Here is an 18,019-nt window from a genome sequence, read left to right as displayed (position 1 = left end):
CTGAACCACACCGCCGCGGGGCGAGTGGCCGGCCGCCCCGCCTGAACACGGGAACTCCAGCCCCGACGCCCCCATCGCCGCACCGCCGCCGCCCGCGCTGGTAAGTGGACGACAGCCCTCACCAGGAGCACCACGCCGAGCAGTGACGCCCCCGCGGGCACCAGGATCCCCGCAGACACACCGCCACTTGACTAAAATGCCCCAAACGCTTTTCCAATTTTCTCCTTGTATGATTTACTATGGCTCTGAGTGATACGCTCAAATGCGAGAATTAAAAATGTATTTTTTCAATTTTACTGGTGAAAAAACTTAAGTTGGACATAAAGAAAAATTAATAGTACAATTCTTCTCCATTCACTTCAAGGATAAAACTAGGACGTTTGGTGTGTCTTTGACGTCACAAAGAACGAGGTCGGGGGGTGCCCGCAGGTGCCCAGCGCTCGGCGCGGACCTTCCCGGCGCTGAGATGATCTGAGAACCTGTCGGAGGTGAGGGCGGAACGCCGCGGCCCGCGGTGTGGTGCTGCCCACGCCGCGACACTGCCGGGACAAACATCTTTATATCATACTCCCTTTTCTGGTTACTTGATAGTCAATGATGGCATTACACAGGATTGCCAATGCACTAATTAAAATAGCTTTTTACATACACAAAGGTTATAACCATCCCTTCATAAAGCACACACACCCTTCTCGAGGCTCAGCAGCTCCACACACCCGGGCCGCGGGGTTCCTGGCACCCTGCACACACCCAGGATTTGATTCTAACGAAGCTCCTTATGATAAACGTCACAGCTCTAAGGTGTGTTTAGGAAAACTGAGTAAAAATAGACCTTAATCCTAGGCTGAGAGGCGACCACAGCGGCGGGGGAGGCTGAGTGCCGCATCTGGTGACACTGATTCCGCCTGCTCCTGCCCTGGGCCGCCTCCTCGCCCTGACGGACCTGACCCTGAATTGCTACTCCCTTTCTGCTACCCCAATGGCCTCGCCGAGAGCCACCACCACTACCATACTGACGCGCGCGCGCACCCAATGAGATAGGAACTATGGAACCGGAGTGAGGATGCTTAACAACTGAGAGGTAGTTTGTCAATGGCGGGGCGGGGCGGGGCGGGGAGGGTGTCGGCGTCCGGGGCTCTCTGTCTTATGCCAACCATCACAACAATAGCACACACTCGTAGTACCACAGGAAATCCGCCGCGACCCTTGCCGCCGACAGTCAGCCTTGAGGTCAACACGCTGACCTCTTCCCTGCTATCTTGATCATTCCAGTGTGGCTAATATTTACTTTTTGAAGAAGTTGAAATGTGTTAAATATCAAATGACATAGTTGCCAATATGAAGACATTAAAACTATTTAGTAATTACAAAGTCTCAGCATTCATATTTTTAGAATTACGTTTTCCAGCTGCCATGTCAAATATGCAATAAATAAACTAGTTTGGAATTAAAAGCATCTTTTTTTTCTTGATGAATTAAACTTTAGGTAGCAACTGTGTATTTGTTTTTCATTCCACAGCAGCTGAATGCTTGATATCGATAATGTTTGATAAGCAGCGAAGGAAGTGTTGTGAGGCGACTGTGGCGGCGCGGGCCTGGGGGAGCCAAGGTGCCCAGCAACTGGACGAGGGATGAGCCGGTCTCCTGGTTGTGCTTCCTCGTCTCAGCTCTTTCTCCAAGCTGTCTCAAGCCGTTCAGCAGCCGCAATGATGTTGTCAGCGGATCTCAGCCTTGTGCAGAGCCTCCAGAAGGATCAGTCTACGTCTTGTGAAAAGGAGTTGAAATTGTTTGAGTGAAATAAAACTAAGTTCCCGTTCGCTGACACCATCGCTGTGTATCGCTACAGAACTCGGGTGAACGTACGTCACTGTGTACTTAGTGAACCTTCAAGTACACACTGACGGCTTGCATGTACATGTGGAACATGAGGAGAAAAAGTCTCGTAATTGTTGCATCAAAATTACTTAGTATATACTGTACTTCCCCTCGAGGGAAAGACTACTTGCAGATGTCTGGGGTTACACACTTGAATTATCTTGCGAGGTTTCCTTATTCTAAGGTTTCAGGATTATCACTTTGACAAGTGTAAGTCCTCCGCCGGTTGTTGTACACTGTGGGAGGTGAGGAACTGGGGACGCCGCCGGTGTCGCCGGAGGAAACGTCAAGAAGCGACCCATGACCCGGGCAGCGCGGGGTCACACTATCGCTACAGGAACATAGTACTGGCCACAATAAACCTACGTAGGAACCATTACCCACAGGACCAATGATTGTAAGAACCAGTGCCTCGCCCCCTCCCACGCCGGCCATGGCCACCACGCGCTACCAGCATGCCCATGACTTACACAGTCGGTGTGGGCAGTCTTGTGAGACCCTTGGAGCTATAGCGTGAATATGTAGCCGTGGTGGCGAGGGGGGCGTGAGCGAGGCGGGGCGGCGCGGCGCCTGGTGGCCGCTAGCTACAACACGACGTCTACACGGACACAGCAGCGGCGAGGCCACAACGACACACAACACAGTTTGTGGGGCGCCGCCGCGGGGCGTTTTCTGCGAGGCGTTAAGTAGGCTGGGCATGAAGCCCGACCTGCGAGGGTACCGAGGAGACCCGCCTGGGTGGCTCGGGTGCCGCGCGGGTCACTGGGAGGGAGCCAGGGGCCAGGTAAGCCCCGGTGACCCCATCCTTATTGGCTGGGGGCCGGCTGGGGCCCTGGCATCGGGGCGGCGCTGTCTTTGTTGATGTTGGCGTTGGTGTCCGTGCCGGGGTGCGCCGCCTGGGCCAGGGCCGTGATTTGCCGCACCACCGCCGCAACCTCCGCGTCTTCCACCACGCCGCCACCAACCCCGCCGCCGCCGCTGGGCACGGCAGGGGTAATGGCAGCACGGTGCTGCTCGCTTTCCAGGTGGCGTCGGAACTCCACCTGTGTGGCTGCGTGGTGGCGACAAGTGGTGCAGGCGTAGAGCAACTGCGTCAGCCTGAGGACTCCGCGTGAGTGATCGAGGGCGCGCTGATGGGCGGCCAGGAGAGGGGGAGACGGGAAGACGAGGCGGCAGGTCTTGCACACCCAGCCCACCTCCCCCTCCGTGTGCTCGGCAGCCTCGCCGGCCTCGGTCGCCCTCCCGCCGTCCAGGGTGAAACTCGCTCCGGAAGAGCCAGGGGAGTTGAGGTGAGCGTTGAGCTCGGCGTGGGCGGTGGGCGGCAGCTGCAGCATGGAAAGGGGGGTGCCACCCCCGAATGGTCCGTTTGGCACCTGCTCGAATCCTGCGCCGCCCATGCCGCCACTGCTCATGGCTCCGCCCGCGTCCCCTCCACCGCCGCCGCCACTACTGCTGCTGCTGTTACCTGAGGAAGAAAGAGGAAAAAAATTAATATACTCATAGCGTTACTGATAAACATAAAAGACATGCCAAATATAAATAAACTATAGACACGTCAAAAATGATGACACGAAGTAAATTAATAAATCTTAATGCCAATTCACATAATGAAAGAAAGTTATAGAAAGGAGGTGAGTGTGCCGACGCCCCCGAACCGTGCGGCGAGACAGCACACGGGGCACGCGGGACGACAGACGCACAGCACTGACACGAGACTCGGAAACAGAGTGACGCTTGAGAGTGAAGCTGCACGTTGGGTTGACAGTGGCAGGCAATTATAACTGACCTAATGAGCGCATGTACGGCCTCGTTAGGAAACTGGGGCGGCGTGCGAACGACTTCCTGCGTCACCGGTACAATGAGGTGCCTCGGGAGCGGTGCAGCTGCGTGGTGTCGGTGCACAGTAGCTCGCCGGTGACCGCCTCACTCACACGGGCATTTTTCTCGTGTCCTTACGGCTCAGCACAACGGGTTCCCGCAACGGCGAGCCGCCCCTAGAGTGCTGCTGGGACGCCATTCTTTTCACCTCCACATCCGCATCTGGCCTGGATAATGCCCGCTGTCTCAATTTGCCGTAATTAATAAAGAGTCTGGATAATTAGCCACATCCTACCCCGCCGCTCCGCTTAAACGCATAATGTGAAAATAGCCCATCGCGTTGCAGATGCGACCACGCCGTGACGGTGGCGGCGGCGGCACGTGAGGTCTGGGCCGTGGGCTGCGGGCTGCCGGGTGACACATGGAGGTGGCGAGACTCTGCAAGGCCTTGACTCTGCCCTCCCAGCCGCCCGCCGCCTCGACACCCACTATGGAGCTACTCATCCCCTCCCCTCCCCCTCTCCTTCAACCGTGCCTGCTGCCCAACGCTCCCTCGAATTGCACGGGCGAACACCTAATGATAGTACTTAATCGACCCTTCCCATTACGCCATACACGGCCAGCTACTAGTATTCCTCCTGTCGGCTCCGGCCCGGGCAGCCCGTACTCGGCGCGCCCTGCTAGGTGTTTCCAGTAGCAAGGCTCCACCATAATTGAATAATGGCGCGGCGGTGACGATCCCCGGCCCTGTTCTCAGTCTTCCCTTCCCTCTAACGCCACCTGGGGAGTGAGACGCCTTGAGACACACACGAAGGAGCTCCTGAAGAAATAACAGGGACATTTAGCGAGCGTTCATGATGGAAAACTCACCATAACGAAAAAAAAAAAAAAGGATGGAAACTCGCAGATTATATATCTATTCTACAGGAAGACCCCAACCTACCATATGGAAGAGGAGGAGAGGGAGAGGGAAGACAAAGGGGAGGAGAGGTGGGAGGAAGGAGAGAGGGAAGAGGAGGGGGGAAACCTAGCCAGACGCAGCCTCTGTGGGGAGATTGTAATTTCTCGCGATGGTATAATTTGCGATCATAATTTTGCATACATTAACGTGTTAGTTTGAGCGGCGGCCCGCCCCTCCACGCCGGGCACGGCAGCCACGGGATAATGGCAGCTTCTGGTGTTATAAAGGTTAACATCTGCGGGGGAGTTTATCAAGAGAGAGTGGGAAGAAGCTTAACAAGAAAAGAAGATGGAGGAGGAGGAGGAGTTGGCGAAGTACAGGAAGAGAAGAAGTAAGAGGAGGAAGAAGAGGAGTTAAGGGAGAGAGAGAGAGAGAGAGAGAGAGAGAGAGAGAGAGAGAGAGAGAGAGAGAGAGAGAGAGAGAGAGAGAGAGAGAGAGAGAGAGAGAGAGAGAGAGAGAGAGAGAGAGAGAGAGAGAGAGAAGAAAGAAGCATAACAAAGAAAGAAAATGGAAGAAGAGGAGAAGAAGGAATTGAAGAACTATAGGAACAGAGGAAAGAGAGCGAAGAGGAGGAAGAAGAAAAAAGGAGCCAAGAAGAGAGAGGAGGAGGAGGAAGCATAACAATAAAAAAAAGTCTGGAAGAGGAGTTAGAAAAGTACAAAAAAAGAAGAAGATACAGGCGTAAGAAGAGAAGGGGGAGGAAGAAGAGCCAAACGTTAATCCAAATATGGTAATGATCGGAGGTCAGAGCATACTTAAAACAAAGACAGCCCAGACACATGAGCGCCGCAGGAGGGACGCCGCCAATAATTATACAAGTTACCCCTCGTCGGTCCTGCTCGTCACAAAGACACACCCTTCAGAAGCACCTAAACACAGCCATCACGAGGAGGAGGAGGAGGAGGAGGAGGAGGAGGAGGAGAAGGAGGAGCATACCTACAGAACGCACCTTCAACCTGTCACCAGCCACCCAGACTTAACGATAATTTATTTGCCTGATTATATGTTCTCTCTTTCTCTCTCTCTCCTCTCCTCTCCTTTCTCTTCTCTTCTCTTTTTTTCTCTTCTCTCCACATAATGCGCAAAGAAAAAGGGAGATGAGGAAAATGAATAAAGAACAGGAGTCGAAAGGAGAGGGGACGAAGGGATAGGAAGGGGGAGGTAGGAGAGAAAGGTACGGATGAGGAAAAAAAGGGATGATTGTGAAGAGGAAGAGGAATGAGAGGGGAGGATTCATTTGAAGGGATAAAGGGAAGAAAAGAGAAGTGCAAGCTGTCTTCCCTTACTCACCCTTTTCCCCCTTCACGTCACCCTTGAACTACCCTCACCCTTAGGACCTGTCACCCCTTGTTCTATCCCCTCCTTCACCCCTACCCCTCCTCCCCTCTCCTCCCCTTAGCCTTAGGAAGTGTCACCCCTTGCTCTCTCTCTCCCATCACATCTAAACCCTCACGTCATCCCTTGGTCTCCCTCACTCTTGCAGCAAACGTCACCCCTTGATGTGTCTCCTCACCCCTCACCCCTCTTACACCCCCCCCCCTCCCCTCGCTGCCCACGTCACCCTTTAGACTTGAGTAATGAAGGTAAATTAATGCGGCATTCGCGTCCCCCCCCTCCCCTCCCCCCCTTCGCTAGGTGGCCCCGCGCCCGCCGAATTAACCAAGTTTTATACCTAACTCCCTCAATTGCATAATGCTGGTAATTTGTGTGTTAAGGCTTATTGAGTCAGTGTTGGAGCCTTTTCTGGTCATCTAGCCTTTTGGTTCTGATTAAACCCAGACTCCTCGCAGCGACGGAGGTTCCAAAATGCATCGTCGGGGTCAGGCGGGGCGGCCCTTGGTGTGGCACTCCCGCGGCACTGAGCGAAAATTTTCCATCGCCTGACTACACCTTGCGGTCAAAATTAACCTTCCCCATCAGAGATTAGAGTCAATGTTGACCCTCCATAAAGCTTGGGTCGTGTTTCATAATCCTTCACGCTTTTAATGGGCCCGTTCGAAGGGTGCGCCTCATGCTCGCCCCTCGCCATAGCCATAGAGAGAAACACGAAGATAAGGGAACGCCAGGCCGGGGACGTGAAGGACTCAGGGGTAGGTGCAGATACCTTATCGGCGTCCCTTCCTTCTCCTTCTCCTCTCCTCTCTACTCCTTCATGTTAGTCTCTGTCCTGGCCGAAGAAACAGAGGAAAGGCTTAAGAAGAGGGAGAGGAAAGGCGAGGAGATTAATGAGGGGAAATATATGAAAATGTGAAGGGGGAATATAGAGAGGGTGAGAAAATAATGGAGAATGAAGTGAAAGGAAGGAAAATAAAGGAGAAAAAATAAGATGGGGAAGAAAAACAGGATAAAACGAAGAAAAAGGATAAAAAAGGGAAATGAAAAGAAAGAAGGATTTACGAAGAGGAGGAAAACTATGAACAGGTGAGAGGAAGGAAGAGTGAAAATGAAAGGATGAGGAAAAAGCAAGAACCCAGACGTACTTAGTCTCTTAATATAATAAAAAATGAGACGTGAAAAAGAGGAAACAGAGCCGAGTATGCAGAACAGTACGACAATGGATATTTAAGAGGAAAGGTGAGGTTAAGAGGAAGAAACAAGAGGTCGAAAGTACACTGCCTCTTAAAACAACAAACAAGGAGATATGAAATGAGGGAAACTGATGATGTAAGTGAACCAAACGAAAGCTAGTTAACATAAAGGGTATAAGGGAAAAGTCCAGAGGAAGAAGCAGAAAAGTCCTTAACCCGGGCTGGTTGTGTAGTCTTGATGTCTTCCCCTCCACTCCCCTTCCTCCTCCTACCCCCCTGTCCCCCTGTTAGTCACGTGGCCATAGAGGCGTCTTGTGGGTGCTCTGGGAAAGGTCATTGGCCTGAGACGCCCGGGGAAAAAGACGAAATTGGACCCTTCAAGTTTTCGGCGTTAGAGTCAGGTAGTGTTACGTCATTCTGCGTTGAGTGAGGTTTTTTTTTTTTTTAAGTCCTTTACGTTATGCTGGGCTACGTTGTGTTAGTGGGTTGCTATGTAAGGTTAAGTTAGGCTACATTAGGATATTAGGAGTGTGTGTGTGTGTGTGTGTGTGTGTGTGTGTGTGTGTGTGTGTGTGTGTGTGTGTGTGTGTCATCACCATCACTCACTCCTCTTCAAGCTGTGACACCATTACATCACCTTCATCACACTCCCCACCGTCATCACATCACCACCACCTCCATCACCACCACCTCCGTCAGCACCATACCGAGAAACATCCTAATAGTCAACACAGAAAGAGAAAATAACCAACACGAGAGAGAGAGAGAGAGAGAGAGAGAGAGAGAGAGAGAGAGAGAGAGAGAGAGAGAGAGAGAGAGAGAGAGAGAGAGAGAGAGAGAGAGAGAGAGAGAGAGAATAATTTCCCATGAACCTTCTTTATTCCCATACCCTTAACCCCTTCATCCTTCCTATCATCCTTCTCTTCTATGCCTCCCTATCACCTCATACTGTCTCGTATAGTTCTTTCTTCTCCCCTTCCTTCCTAGTCACTTCCTTCCTCTTCCTCCGCGTCTTTTCCGTAACTTTACTAATGCCATCATCAAACTTGTGTGAGACTCTGTGCTTTTAACGTCACTTACATCTAATTATATCAACTATTACTACTTTATTCTTCGTTTTTTTTTTTCATGTTTTTCCTCCTCTTCCTCTCCTCTACCACCACTGCTACAACTACTACTACTACTACTACTACAGCTTCTACTACTACAACGACTACTAATGCTTCCATTGCCACCACTCCACAAACAAAAATAATTCGTAAGTACCACACAAGACGGTAGGGTAAACACATACAATACCCAAACACAATAATCACACCGCAGCAATATACACATTCGGTCACCCTGGACACACGAACAGGTGACACAATCCGAATTTATGACATGCAATCAGAACCTATGGAGACGGAATCAAGTCCCGTGCGGTCAGCCCCACTACCACTCAAGATCGCGGTCAGCCCCTTCGTCTCCTTGCCCTTCATGTATAATAATCGATTCATGTTTCCTTCACGCATGGACTGAGCGCGCACCGTGATCACCGGAGTGCCTCGAGGTGGTGTCTTAAGGTTCTTCGCGGTTTGTGTGGGTAGCAGGGAGGGAGGATTGAGGTGGGGTTGGTGGTGTGGTGGGGGAGAGGAGGTTTTGGTTGGTGGTGGGAGGTAGGGAGAGAGACTGAGGTGGTGGTGGTAGTGGTGGTGATGGTGGTGCATGTTTGATGGTGGTGTTTGCGGTGGCGTATTCGTATGGTTGTTAATAAAGGTCACCTCTCTTTGTGTGGCTCAGGTGTGTGAATTAATTAGGTAATCTTCCATACACCTGCGGATCTTGACTAATGACTCTTTGTAGCATCGCCCCTTCATTTTTCTTATTTATTTGTGAGTCAGATGATAAGGTTAATGTTCTCTCAGTTATTTTGTTGATTAATTTTATAAGAAGCATGCGAAAAAAAATGGTAGAGTAGAGGCGATGGCTATTAACTATTCCTAACGCAGTGAGATGAATCCATGAATATTTGATAACTAGCCCCATTTTTTTATAGGAAAGGAAGCAGCTCAAGGGCATAAAAAAAGTATATAAAAAAGTCCGCTAAACGCTGCTCCTAAAAAATAAAAATAAAAGATTAAAGAAAAGAGTTGCGGAGAATCATACTTTTTAGGAAGAATAAAAAAAAAGAGTTGAGAATGCTAACCTCCAGTATTCAGGTAAAGGTGAAATTGGCATTAGACACATAATGGAGATGTTTTTAGGAGACAATCACACATCGTAAAGTCAAAACAAAACTAAGAAAAGCTCAGTGTCCTCCATGAAGTACATACAATGAATATATCAGCTAAACAAATAAATGTATAATTAATGTGTTTGCCTCAGAGTGGAGAAGTCACTAGAATTATCCCACAAGTCTCGGCCACAGGACCAATATCATTCATCACTCGCACCAACAATACCAATATCGGCCTGAATAATTACGCTTACTTCCGGTGGCGCCGTGAAATATACGAGAAACTCATTAAAAGAAACTCCACATTAATATCCATGACGGTGATGATTAGCGATAAAGTTCAGAGAAAAGTATCCCATTATTGCCCATTGTATATAACTCTGTCTGTACTTCGATTTTACGTGGTCTGTATTTCTGTGCTGCTCAACGTATTCCTCTAATTTCCAGTATCGTAGGGCAATGGCATCAATAGTTAATTCCAATCACCAATGACTTACAATCACCGTCGCTAAGTTAATTATTCAACAACCACTCTTATGAACCACAAAATTAAAGATTCCTCAGTCAGGTGTGTGTGCCGGATATATTTACATCGATTTATTGGGAACTTAGAGAGACCCGCGTGTCCCTGCATTAGTGATAGGTGGAGGGAAGATGCGAAAGTGGATTCGTGATAAGTGGAGGGAGAGATGGTAAACGCTAAGTGAAAAGTGGATAAGTGATGAATGTATACGTGGTTAATGGAGGGGAAATGATAAGTGGTAAGTGGTGGATAAGTGAGAAGTGATAAATGGAGAATAATGATAAGTGGATAAGTGATAAAGTGGATAAGTAATAAATGAAGGGGAGAGGCAAAAAGACATGTGGAGAGCCGGATGGGAGTAGACGAGTAAGAGGAAGGACAAAAGTGAAGAATAATACGAGTTTTTTTCACACATTTTCTCACGTAAAGGAAACGGCTCAAGGGAAAAAAAAAAAAAAAAGCCTGCCGAACGCTGCGAGGTACCATGCAAAAAGAACATATGTGAGAGCAGAAGTACCTCTACTCTAGCACTAAACTCAGGAGAGGAGAAAAATACCCTCCTCGATGCAGGCCACTTCTCTTTACAGTGATTATCAGTTTTCGTTTATTGTCCTTGACCGGTTTCATTTACCGTAAAAAAGAATCATGAATAAATCCTAAACGAGAAAACGAAAGAAAATCAAATAACAACTGGATATTAGTTTCCGGCCGGCTATTTTTCCTGCAATTTTTTTCATCACACAAAAGGAAAGGGATACTGAGGACCCCCAAAAAGCGTGAAAAAGGTAAACAAGCAAACGTAACCTGCCCTACACACCTGATAATCATGAGCACAACAGGTGGAAGGACTCAGGTAGGAGGGGGACAGGTATGTGAGTGGGGGGGAGGAGGAGGGTAAGGGTTGGGGTGGCGTGGTGTGGCGAGGCGCGGCGTGGGGAAAGGAAGGGGGGTGGGGGGACAGGTGTATGTGTGGGAGGGGGAAGGAGGAGGGAAGGGGGGAGTGGTATTGCGGAGCTGGCGTAGTATGGAATTGGTGTGGACGAGGCGTGGCGTGCTTGGGGTGGGGTGGGGGCGGGGTGGGGGGGGAGCAGGTACGTCACTTCCTTACAAGAGCATTACAGGATCAATTCAAGGCGCCAGATTCCCCCGATGCCGCGTTCTTTATGACAACGGCGCGTAAATGTTTAACTAACGCCGATTTGTGGTCTCCAGAAAAAAGGTCATCTGAATATTTGATACTTATTAGCCCACTGGGTAATTCATTGTTGCAGCGATCAATATAATTATCTGATAAATAGTATGTCTCTCTCTCTCTCTCTCTCTCTCTCTCTCTCTCTCTCTCTCTCTCTCTCTCTCTCTCTGGTTATGCAATAGGTTCTCCCTCTACTAAAAACCGAACACACACACACACACACACACACACACACACACACACTGAACGATCGTACTTAGGTGTCGTTACGTAATATAAAAGGCAATTCAACGACTATGCACTCAAAATATATACCCATTGCTTTATGAGATAATAAAACAAATCAAAACTTTAAGTGCTCTTTTTCCTTGCATGCACACTACACCTCCCCCTCCCCCCCCTCAAACCCCCTTCAACTCCACCCCTCCCTTCTACACACACATGTCAACCACTCTCTTGCAAACACAACACATTCAAGTCCCCATCACTATGTTCCTATTTATTATTTTTCTTCACAATCACGCCACGCAAGGAGCCACCATCTGCGTGACTTTGATGTGAATGGCTTCCAATTAAAACCTCGTCCGCTCTCTAAAGCACAAAATACAATGATTCTTGGCACTTAAAAGCCAAGCAAACACACAAGATTTCGGCCACACGCAAACCACGACTGCTCCGGTGAGAGGTGGAAGGGGAGGTGAGTGGAAGGGGAAAGAATAAGCAGAAGAAAAGGAAGGTGGAATAAAGGAGAGGAAAAGAGGAGACGTGAAGTGAAGAAATAAGAGGTAAAGGAGAGAATACGATGGAAGGAAGGAGAAGACAATATATAGCGAAGAAAAGGGAAGGAGAAGCAGAAGAAAAGAACGGAAAAGGAAGGGAAAAGGGGAGACATGAAGTGAAGAAAGAAAGAAGAATTGGAAGACGAAATAGTTTAGAAAAATGAAGAAAAGGAGAGGCGAGAAATAGAGAGAAGTGAGGTATTGAGAGATAAAGATGGGAGGTACTGGAGTAGAGGAGAGGAGTGAGGAGAATGGCATGGAATGGTAAGATGATGGAGGAAAGGAAGACAGAGGGAGTAGGGGACAGGGAAAGAGGTGAAGAAGGAAGAAGGGAGACAGAAGAGAAGGGAGTAAGCAACGCGAGGGAAAGAGAATAAGCGAGAAAGAAAAGCGAGTGGAAGAGAAAGATAATAAGGAAGAACTAGTTAGAAGTAATGGGTCAAAAGGACGGAGAATAAGTGACAGGGAAGACAGGAAAACAACGATAAGAAGTAATAAGAAAAGCATGCACAGAGGAGGAGGAAAACAAGAAGAAAAATAGCACGCCGTCAGGTACGAGAACGCAGCATAATGATAAAAGAATGCAGAGAAAACTAACTATAAATAACATGAAAGTATATATGAAACTACAGAGATTTTCCGCTGACAAATCTACAGTTATTTTTATGATTACCACTGACGGTGTTATTATTATTATTACTATTATTATCGTCATTATTAACAGTAGTAGTAGTAGTAGTAGTAGTAGTAATGGGAGTAGTAGTAGTAGTAGTAGTAGTAGTTGTTGTTGTTGTTGTTGTTGTTGTGAGTCACAGTACCAATATCAGTAGTAGATGCAGTGTTATCATTGTTGGCATCGCTATCATTATCATTATTGCAGTTTCTGTCGCTCATGTGATGTACAACTTTTACTATCCCCACGTGATATTGTGTTATTGATCTATTTCTTCAATCACTAATATCGTTCATACACTATTTTTGTCGCCATCCTCGCTATCGTCGGTTATTATCAGCAAGAAGTCGACGGCGTGTGCATTCTCGTGCATGTGTGTGCCTCGAGGCCAAGCAAACAATTATATTCATGTAGCTCGTCCGCATCAGGCACTTGTTCTGTCGAGGAATGAGGACACGAGGGGGGGGGGGGGAGAGAGAGAGAGAGAGAGAGAGAGAGAGAGAGAGAGAGAGAGAGAGAGAGAGAGAGAGAGAGAGAGAGAGAGAGAGAGAGAGAGAGAGAGAGAGAGAGAGAGAGAGAGAGAGAGAGAGAGAGAGAGAGAGAGAAGAGAAGAGAAGAGAAGAGAAGAGAAGAGAAGAGAAGGAGAAGAGAAAAGAGAAGAGAATAAAGGAAAAAAAGAAAAAGAAATAGAAAGAACCGTAGCAGTAGTAGTAATAGTAGTAGTAGTAGTAGCGCAGCAGCAGAAGTAATAATAACACACACACATACACACACAACCCCCCTCCCCCCAACGTCCGCCAGTCCTCGAACGCTTGTGAATTAGTAATTGTAATGAGGAAATTATCTCCCTAATCCCCCGATCGTAATGGCTTCGGACTCGCCGCGCCTCACACGCCACGCCGCGCCGCGCTGGGCTGCGGGGGTGGGTGGGTGGGTGGGGGGATGGGAGGGGGGGGGGGGCAGGCACATAGGGGAGTGGGGGAGGGGGAGAGAGATTTTAGGATCTTGTTTATTGTTTACTTTTTACTGTTTGTTGTTTATTGTTTACTCTATGTACTTTATTGTTATGTATCCTTTATATTACGTTCTGTATTTATGTATTAATGTATTCATGTATGTTTTGTATGTATTATTTATTGTTTGTTACGGATTGTTTGTGTTATGTTCTCTATTGTTTACTTTCCGATTTGAACATTGTCTTCCAGGGACGCATCGCACTCTTTTTCTGCACTTTCCTGCTTTCCATGAACCCATTACGTGAGCTTTATCTTCCAATTATTAATATGTTTTCCATTCCCTTCGTTCCCTACACATCTTCAGTCTTTTTTCCGCCTTTCTTTGTCCTTCATCCCTATTAACTTCATGTCCTCCTCGGCTGCTCTTCTTCTTCGGCCTCTCTACACTCCTTCCTCCCTATTATCTTTCCTTTCCCTAATTTCTGCTCCTACAATTCTCTCATTACTCTTCCTTTCCTGTTTACTCTTCATGGTCTACAAGCCACTATACATCGTCCCTTCTCTACTTCTTCATCCTAATTAACTTTCATTTATGTTCAAGGCTCCTCTTCTTCCACCTCTCAAGACTCCTTCCTACCTATTGCCTTCACTTTTCCTCATTTCTGCTATTAAATCAAACTCGTTTCTATTTTTCTTCCATCACTGTTCACTTCACTCTTCCTGGTACTCCGTCATCTCTAACTTCAATTCATTTTCTCTTCCAAATTTCTAGATTCCTTTCTCTCCCTCCTTCCTTACACCTTATTCCTGATTTCTGCTCTTATATTCCTCCCATTCCAATTCATTTCCATTCCTGTTTTCGTCACTCTTCCCGGTCTTCAAGCTATCATCTCCTTTCTATACTCCTTCATCCCAATCATCTTTAATTCCTGTTCTTGGATGCCTCTCTCTATCCCTTCCTCCCTCTTATCTTCACTGTTCCTGATTTTTCTTTTATAATCCTCCATTTCCTTTTTTTTCCCTCTTTGTTGTTTTCACTCTTCCTGGTCTTCAAGCTTTCATCTCCTCCCTTCAAACGCCTCCCCACACGCCCTTCCCATGCACGCCTGCTCTCTCGCCTCGTAATTAGTGGTATGGAGCCCAGGACACACCCACCACTCACTATATAGTAACCAATCAGACTTCGACACATCAATCTTGCAACACGTCTCTCACTCTCACTCTCACTCTCTCTCTCTCTCTCTCTCTCTCTCTCTCTCTCTCTCTCTCTCTCTCTCTAAGCTGTGAAACATTTCCGTCCTGTTCAGGCGTGAATAATTAATTAATGGCCAGCGGAGTTCAGACGGACGGACCGGAGGCGTGATTGATGGAGCCGTGAAAACTTTGATGCCGGGCCGTCCGTGGGATGCTGATGAAAAATAGCTCTCTCTTTCTCTTTCTCTCGGGAACTAACGCAACTCTCGATACCTCACGGGTCATGTTTACTTAATCCGGCATGAGATTCAGGCTCGTGAGGACGTCTGGGCGTGGCGGGGGACGGGCGTTATGAGGGAGAAAAAGAACGAAGACATTGGGTGACGCAGGGACGCAGGTGCTCGACTTCTTGCTCATTAACTCGGCGCTGAGAGAGAAAGCCAGCGTCGTGCACCTCCCCAGAGAGAGAAAGAGAGAGAGAGAGAGAGAGAGAGAGAGAGAGAGAGAGAGAGAGAGAGAGAGAGAGAGAGAGAGAGAGAGAGAGAGAGAGAGAGAGAGAGAGAGAGAGAGAGAGAGAGAGAGAGAGAGAGAGAGAGAGAGAGAGAGAGAGAGAGAGAGAGAGAGAGAGAGAGAGAGAGAGAGAGAGAGAGAGAGAGAGAGAGAGAGAGAGAGAGAGAGAGAGAGAGAGAGAGAGAGAGAGAGAGAGAGAGAGAGAGAGAGAGAGAGAGAGAGAGATAGAGAGAGAGAGAGAGAGAGAGAGAGAGAGAGAGAGAGAGAGAGAGAGAGAGAGAGAGAGAGAGAGAGAGAGAGAGAGAGAGAGAGAGAGAGAGAGAGAGAGAGAGAGAGAGAGAGAATGGAAGGAGGGAGGGAAGAAAAAAACATCCTCGGGCCTTTCGTCTTCCCTTGTCGAGCTGCGCGTCACTTCATTCCTATGATTTATTGGCCATCAGGCGGACAAATTTCCACTCGGAACAAGTCGGCGATCATTATCGTCAGCGGAGTCTCCTAAAACTCCCCAAGAAGACGACTGACTGCTTTTTATGCCCTGTTCTCCGGCGTGCTAAACATTCTAATCGCCACCGCTTGGGTTTCGATCGCTTTATTGCCCGCCTAGCGACCGCTCGACGTGATGGAGACCAGGTTTCTGGCCTTTGTGACAACGGCCATATACTTTTCTCTATTCCTGGACGTCCCTGCGAGGTTATGAAAAAAAGGTAGACGTGTAAAATGGTGACATAAAGGCCCCACATCACACCCATCCATCAGGGCCTCCGAGAAACGAGACAAAACACGGCGATAAAAAGGAGTAAGGTTATGACGGCGCGTCCGTCTGAGGGGCAACCCCGCGGGACGGATTCAATCATCAAAGAAAATGGGTGAAAGAGAGCGGGAAGGAGTCGGGGCGGAGGCAGGTTCCGTTTATCAGTTCATCAGGGCCGGACAGAACGACATACAAGCCCTGCGCGCGCAGCTACACACACACACACACACACACACACACACACACACACACCGATAACACCCAGACAGACCGGTTTAATGGACAGCACACGCCGGATACTTCACGAATACGGAGTGGAGCAGAGTTGAGGCGTTTCGTGGTTAGATCTCAAGACTCTCTCTGGATTCCTCGACCGGGTATTTCAGGCGACGCGGCACGGAGTGGAGGCTATTTTGTTAATTAGTCTAGGACACTTAAGCCTGTTCTCAAACGTATCGGCACCTCCATTAGCCTCTTGAAAAAGCCTCTCGTAGAAGTTGTTGGGATTTTCATGGACTATTTGTTTTGTAAACCTAGTGATAGTTTTACACGACCTCTGGATCTTGAACGGGACAACCATCAATGAAAGCCAGGTTAGCCCGGTAGCAGCGACGGGCCAAATTTGTGGCTTTACCGTGTACCAGCGACGGGCCAAATTTTTGCCATGCATGATATAAACCCCCACAAAATAGATGATGCATAAACTGATCACAAATGCTTTTATATATACTATGAAATGGTTTACGTGAGTGATGATTTTTTCTCATTAACTCGCTTAGAGGGGCCTTTAAGAAACATGATCCCCGCAGCTACCAGGTTAATCTTCTTTGTGCCCTTGTGAAATAATCTAAATTGGAGTCCGATACGTTTAAGAATATGGACGCTTTCGGTTCATGGGGCAGATGCCTCTTCAGACTATCACTAGGCTCAATATTAATCATGAAAATACCCCACAACTTATGCGAAAGAGTTACCAAATGTGGGTGTAGATTTTCATTTCATTTTATTTTTTATTTATTTATTTATTTGTTTTTACGTCTACGCCTACAGCGCCGGTAGGATCGCTTGGGGGACCTGGGTGGTATTCGGCCCCAGCCCGTCATGGCGCAGGCAAGTGTTTATAGTGGCGCCATCTTCTCTTGCCCCGAATGGTTTGAGAATAATGGGTCTTGCTGCCTACGGAATCAATGTTTGCTTTCCTCATGTAAGGCCGAAACGTTTAACACACACACACACACACACACACACACACATGCGACACCCCACTCACCCAGCATGTCGGCAAATATTACTCTTTTTGATACTCGTAACTTGCACCCGTTGTTTAGTCTCATCGCTCTCTGTTTTCCCTTGAGTGCCATACCATCCCTCCCCCCCACCCTCCCCACCTCAAGTCCCCCGCCAGCTACACTCCCACGAAGCTTCCTCCCACTCATCTCCTTTCTATAAGTGTCACCTATTCCACTCCTGCACAATTCCGGCTTTTTTTTTTAGAGTAAAGGATGCAGCTCAAGGGAAAAAATAAATAAATAAATAAATAGAAGATACCAAAAAAGTCTTCTTCTTCTTCCTCCACCACCTTCTCCTCCTCCTCCTCCTCCTCCTTGTCCTGGTCACATACCTGGGTGGCGACTCAGGTATGTGACTTCAAGTGTTCCGCTTCACAAACATATTCGGGCAAGCTCTCCATTCATACCTGCGTGTGTGTGTGTGTGTGTGTGTGAAGGGGATCTGCAAGCGTGTGTATGTTTGAGGGAAGAAGGATCTGCAAGCGTGTGTGCGTGTGCGTGTGTGTGTGTGTGTGTGTGTGTGTGTGTGTGTGTGTAGCTAAGCGTACACGAGCCAACCAAATTATAACACTGGAAAAGCAACTCACGCACGACATTTCGAGGAATCAGAAACTACATCAACGCGAGGAAAAAAAACGCACACTAGAAAAATAAAACACTCGTATCAAACACACACACACACACACACACACACACACACACATGAGCTGGTTCTAATGACACTAGGTTAGCAGGAGGAGGAGGAGGAGGAG

At 48.1% G+C, this 18,019-nt stretch overlaps 1 protein-coding gene across 1 annotated transcript in view; it reads right to left on the bottom strand.

Annotated features, from left to right (window-relative positions):
- Positions 1-1,094: 1,094 nt before the first annotated feature.
- LOC126984166 (uncharacterized) overlaps positions 1,095-18,019 on the bottom strand; it is an 84,197-nt gene continuing 67,272 nt past the window's right edge. Inside the window, exon 2 of the mRNA XM_050837578.1 lies at positions 1,095-3,340. Within this exon, the coding sequence (XP_050693535.1) occupies positions 2,682-3,287 (606 nt within the window). The 5' untranslated portion in view covers positions 3,288-3,340 and the 3' untranslated portion in view covers positions 1,095-2,681. The remainder of the gene's footprint in view (positions 3,341-18,019) is intronic.

The sequence above is a fragment of the Eriocheir sinensis genome, chromosome 56, assembly GCF_024679095.1.
Source record: "Eriocheir sinensis breed Jianghai 21 chromosome 56, ASM2467909v1, whole genome shotgun sequence".
Taxonomy (NCBI): Eukaryota; Metazoa; Arthropoda; class Malacostraca; order Decapoda; family Varunidae; genus Eriocheir; species Eriocheir sinensis.
This window is presented reverse-complemented; position numbering and strand designations above follow the sequence as displayed.